Source organism: Osmerus mordax, chromosome 5 (genome assembly GCF_038355195.1).
Source record: "Osmerus mordax isolate fOsmMor3 chromosome 5, fOsmMor3.pri, whole genome shotgun sequence".
Lineage (NCBI taxonomy): Eukaryota > Metazoa > Chordata > Actinopteri > Osmeriformes > Osmeridae > Osmerus > Osmerus mordax.
This window is the reverse complement of record NC_090054.1, coordinates 15,561,779-15,567,131: the sequence shown is the minus strand read 5'-3', so window position 1 is coordinate 15,567,131 and position 5,353 is coordinate 15,561,779. Positions and strand designations below refer to the sequence as shown.

The window sequence follows — 5,353 nt, the reverse complement described above, 5'->3', positions numbered from 1 at the left end:
GGCAGCCAACACTAAGATACTGGCTACACTCCCATGACACCAAAAGAGTTCAAGCGAATACATTGAAAAAAGGGAGCATGGTCAATTGAGTGAACATGTTCAGAGAGATGAGCTGACACAGCAGTGGAAGGAAGCGCAGGTTACTCGTGTCAAGTTATGTGCTGTGAGTGTGCTCAACCCTTAATTATCCACCTACATGCTTTTTACAAGGAGAGGGCACAAGAGGACATGATGGTTTGACTTCTGGTGATGCCAGACAACTGGGTTCAACTCTTTCACAGCCTGGGGATTCTGTCGCCACCTGGTGGGAGAATGTATAACAGTGCATGCACTTGCAAGTGCCTTTTTTGTCATGAAAGCATGTACAATAAAATGCAAAAGTAATAAGTACATCAAGGAACACTGCTATCACTGAAACTATTGTTAGAGCTCAGCCCTGGGGCCAGACAGACAGGCAGACAGATGGAGGAAGACAGACAGACAGAGAGACAGACAGACAGATGGAGGAAGACAGACAGCGAGACAGAGACAGACAGACAGACAGAGAAACAAACAGACAGACAGACACGTAGGTGTAAAGCAGGTAGGTGGGTGGGCGTGTGGGAATAGGAAGGTGATGTCATGGTGTTGTCCTCCCTGAGGACAAAGTGCTTCTGTCTGTCACATCCCAGAGCAGAAGAGACCAGAGCACATGAGACATGGCCCAGGGAAAGCTATCAGTGGACCCCGAGAACAGCCTGCACACCTGTGCTGAGATGTACTCTGACATAGCCACAGTCAGCTCCAGTGTAGGTGAGTCAAACTGTTTCTTTTTTTACAAGAACTTACTTTTTGCAAATTAATCACTTACTGTACCGTTATGTGCTGTATCAATCGAAACAGGTTAACCTGCAAATAGCATTTTTCTTTATATAGCTATAGGTTTTTACAATGGGAGATTAAAATGAACAAAATTGATTAATGCCACATGAGCATTGTAATAAAATATTTTAAAATGGTTAGGTTTTACTGAAAACTGTTTAAAAATACCATTCTGGTACTAAGTCATAGTTTTCAGGGATCTCCTCCAATGGGTCTCCCATAGTACCACAGTAACGTAAACAATGCTTGTCAGTATGGTCAAGCAATTTTTTAAATTAGTCACTTTGTTAGTTATTGTTGACCTAAGCTTGGTCTGATCCCTAAGTCTCTGGTATCTCTGTCACACGAGGTTGAATTTGGACAGCAAAGCCTCCTTGCTATTAGGTTGCCCCATGTTAGTGGGAACCAATAATCCCTCTTTCTGAAGGGACAGTCATCAGTGAAATTTGCTCTTACAAATGTAAGCCATTTCTTATGTGATGGCTATCTGGGGAAATACAAGTAGGCTTGGAGGACCTGTAGACAGAAAAGTCCAGTCAGGAAACAACCCCCTTTTTAATCCCATTCAGTGAATGCCAGGAGCCTTTCAAATTCAGTTCTTTCTCTTCTTAGACATTGGAGAGCCAGCCAGGAAAGGCTTGTGTGACCGGGTGCAGGTGGTGGGTCTGAGTAGGCGTGGTGGCAGGGTCCACCCGCCCCTGGCCCGCAGACGCCATCGCACCACCTTCAGTCACAAACAACTGGAGCAGCTGGAGCAGGCGTTTAGCCAGAACCACTACCCAGACATCTACTGTCGGGAAGAGCTGGCGCGCCTCACCAAACTCAATGAGGCACGTGTACAGGTGAGTAAAGACCTATTTTTATGGCCACATAGGTCTTATATTGTAGCATCAGCCAGTGTACAGTATGGCATTTACTTATGGCATTATAGATATACAAATATCTATAAATAGATCAATACATGATATACAAAAAGGAAAACTGCATTATTGTTAAGTTTTAGTACATGACATATCTGTCTTGCTTAACAGGTGTGGTTCCAAAACCGCCGTGCCAAACAGCGCAAACACGAGCGGGCATCCCAGAAGCTCCTGCCAATGGGCATGATGCCAGGGCACGGGGCACTGTTGGGGGGGATGTGTGTGCAGTCCACAGGGGTTGGTCGGCAGTACTACCCCCACTCTCTGGCCCACATCCCCCGCTTTGCCTCCATGCTGCCCCCTGGTGGTTTCTCCCACCACCCGGGTCCTGCCAACCAGTGTCCCTGCCCCACAGTCCCACCTCAGCCGGCTCCCCCCCGCCAGCACGACGAGTGGTACAACTCCTTGAGGACCATCGGAGCCCCGCCCACCAACCTTGCCACGCCTGTGTTCTCCTTGGCTGCCATGCCTGCTCTAGACCCTGCCTCTCACTGGAGCTAGAGACACTCTACTGACATCTGACTGTAGACAGATGGTTTGATGACGCAAGACATACAGTTGGTAACTGGACTCTAGATTAGATTATTTCTTTGAGCTGATTGCAGTTGTGCAGTGATAGGAGGAGCATGGACAGTGAGGAAATTGTATCTTGTTCCCACCTCTGTACCTCCTTTCTAACAGGTAGCTTTCTATGTCTATATATGTCCTCGTTTTTTTACATGTAAAAATGTTTAAGTAGAACCCAGAGTGGACTGTCAAATATGCATTTATTATATACAGAGACAACCAAGTTGGATCATTAACACACTTGCAATACAATAACCTGATTGATCAATTACCCAAGCAAGCAACACTGCATGAAAATAGAAATCTTGTAACAAATAATTTATCAGATAACATTTGAACTTTGTCTGAGCTTGAACAGACATGTATCTCAACTGCAAGAGAAGAGTGTACATGGTGTTACCACTTCAACAAACAGCTCAAATGAATCTCTCCAGAGCAGAACCCTGTACTCTACAGTATGTGTATATTTTTGTAAAAGGAAATAAACTTGAGTATGCTGCTAACTATCCAGTGGTCTTACTGTGCTGCGAGTCAAGTTTTACTCCAGTGCTGAAGAAATAAAGCACAACATGGCTCACTTGTTTACAAGGAGAGTCTGTACCAACAGATTCATCTCAAGTTTTAGTCTTCTTGTGAGCATACTGAAGTTGTGCATTCAGGTTACTGAAAAGTATGTAAATGTACATATACTTGTTTTCTTGCCCAAATACAGAATTCTCTATTGGGTCAAGAGGCAAATCTTTCTAATACATTGTTAGCCTAACATCTGCTACTTTAGCCTGTTGTACATATAGGCTACGCAGGTTGTAATAAACTTCCTCTCAGTCAATATTAAAGGTCACTTCGAAAGTTAAAGATTGACCTCCATTAATGCAATTGGATTCATCTTTTGGTCCATTATATTAAAGGCAGAGGTGCTACTGATTAAACCACTTGACGGAGTACTAATTGTCCATTTGTCCACTGCTGGCATGACGGATCAAACATTGCACCACTGGTTAGTTGAGTGTCTGAAGTGTCAGTAAGGGGCATGTGGTTGAGTGAGGTGTGTTCTCAGCTGTAACCCAGAGAATACAAACAGTGTCTCCTTTACTCTAGCGACTTCGCAAACTCTGCATAGTCTATGTAGCCGTCATCGTTTTTATCATCATCCCTGAGAACATCATCAATAAGGCTTATGAGGTCTTCTTCTTTCATTGGTTGGCTGTCCTCTCCTCTCTCCTGCAGGATGGGTTTAAAAGCAAACACGAGGGTGTGTATGGGTTAGTGTACATTTTATGATTACAAAATTGTGTATCGATCATTTAAAAAAGACAATGCTTGCATTTATCAAGCATACAAGTTCAACACACACACACACACACGCACACACACACACACACACACACACACGCACACACACACACACACGCACACACACAAACGCACACACACATGCACACCTCTTTGTGAACGTGTGTGATGGCTGTGGCCAGCTCCAAGCCATCCAACAGGTTGTTTCCATCGTAGTCGTGCATCTTAAAGTAGTGCAGCTGGAGCTCCTGGGGTGACATGTCGTTTTCTGGCTTGTCTATCACTCCCTCCAGATGCTCCATGATGTGACTGAGACACAGGAGACAGGAGCAAGGTGTCAGTGCTTGCGTTGCCTGCCTTGTAAACGATTTTGTGTTATGGGTAGGTCAAGCTATGCAACTAAATTTACTGTCACCGAACGGATTGTCCTTGTATACGTCAAAGTAAACAGAACTAAAGTTTTCAATTTTTCTTTGGTGGGTACAACATACTGCAAACAAAGTGATCAAAGATCACTGCTCCATGCAAATATGCTCAACGGGACTATCAGTCTTTATCAGAGGAGAGCATTCAACTTTGGAGTACTCACTCTTTGTCCTGCACCATGTTTTTGTCCAGGCCATGGTGGGCATGGTGACCCTCTGTGGTCTCTGGTTGCTGTTGCTGCTCGTCGGAATGGACGTATAGCAGACAGCTGGAGACCAGGAGCAGACAGGACCAGGAAACTCTCCATCTGACTCTCATTCTTATCGACACCATTGTTTTATACTGAAGCTGGACAGACCAGCAGGTGACAGGCAGACACACAGACGAAACGTTCATCATAAACAATTTAAAGATATAAGTAAAAATGCTTGTTGTTTGAAATCCCAAATTTCAAATGTTGCCTGACCCATATTGTTCTTGTATATTGAAAAAGCTGTGACAATTTATTCCTGCTCAATTATACGTCCCAGTACTAAGATTGACAATGCTTGGAATAATTTCTAATCATTTTGATATCGTAACTGACAGGCTTCAAGATGTAGAAAATATCCGTTAGCTCGCTAGAGCTACTAAGCTAGAGATTGTTACAGATGATTAGCTGTGGTTGCATTAACATTCTAACCAAGCAGAGGCTTTCTTTTCTAGATAATCGTCATTTTGTAACCATGATTATAATTACATGATCATAATAGTGGAATTCTTAATGTTTTTTAAACGTTAACATAACAGACTCACCTTTCTACAGTCGTTGTCTTACTGTTCCTACTACGTACTTTCTGAGTATTTTTGGACAGAGCTGCTTCCCGTAATCACCTTTCAACTCATGGACACGACATCTTATTTCTGATTGGTTGTCTACAGAAACCGTCAGAGTTTTTTACCAGCCAATCTGTGCACTCCACTAATCCACTCACAAAACATATTCCACCTTGACGCTGACAGTCTCGCATTGATGTCATTGCAGTTGAATATTTTATTTTTCTTTGTAACAAGCTAATGTCAGGCTTTCATAGAGAAAATGAAGCCGCCAAAACTCTTTTCCGAAGACTTGAGGTTCTTTTATCATTAATCGGAATAGCGGTACTGTGTGTAGAACCATGTCGTACAGTGGTAGCTGTTTGTAGTTGTCTACCCTGACTACAATGAGATTAGTTATATAGCTACAATTGTAACAAGCTGGCATCAAATAATTAACTAGTCCACACCTGGATACATTGTACCTTATT

The 5,353-nt window shown here is 43.3% G+C and overlaps 2 protein-coding genes across 2 annotated transcripts; one reads left to right on the top strand and one right to left on the bottom strand.

The window, feature by feature from the left end:
* The first annotated feature begins 698 nt into the window (after positions 1-698).
* prop1 (PROP paired-like homeobox 1) lies at positions 699-2,282 on the top strand. The gene is made up of 3 exons (XM_067235707.1): positions 699-792; positions 1,474-1,703; positions 1,893-2,282. Exons 1-3 carry the CDS (start codon positions 699-701, stop codon positions 2,280-2,282), a joined length of 714 nt encoding a protein of 237 aa, XP_067091808.1.
* Positions 2,283-2,531: 249 nt separating this feature from the next.
* Positions 2,532-4,909, bottom strand: mcfd2 (multiple coagulation factor deficiency 2, ER cargo receptor complex subunit). Its single transcript, XM_067236580.1, has 4 exons — positions 4,863-4,909; positions 4,231-4,415; positions 3,791-3,950; positions 2,532-3,569 (listed from the first exon to the last, which is right to left on the bottom strand). Exons 2-4 carry the CDS (start codon positions 4,398-4,400, stop codon positions 3,438-3,440), a joined length of 462 nt encoding a protein of 153 aa, XP_067092681.1. The 5' UTR covers positions 4,401-4,415; positions 4,863-4,909; the 3' UTR covers positions 2,532-3,437.
* Positions 4,910-5,353: the final 444 nt, after the last annotated feature.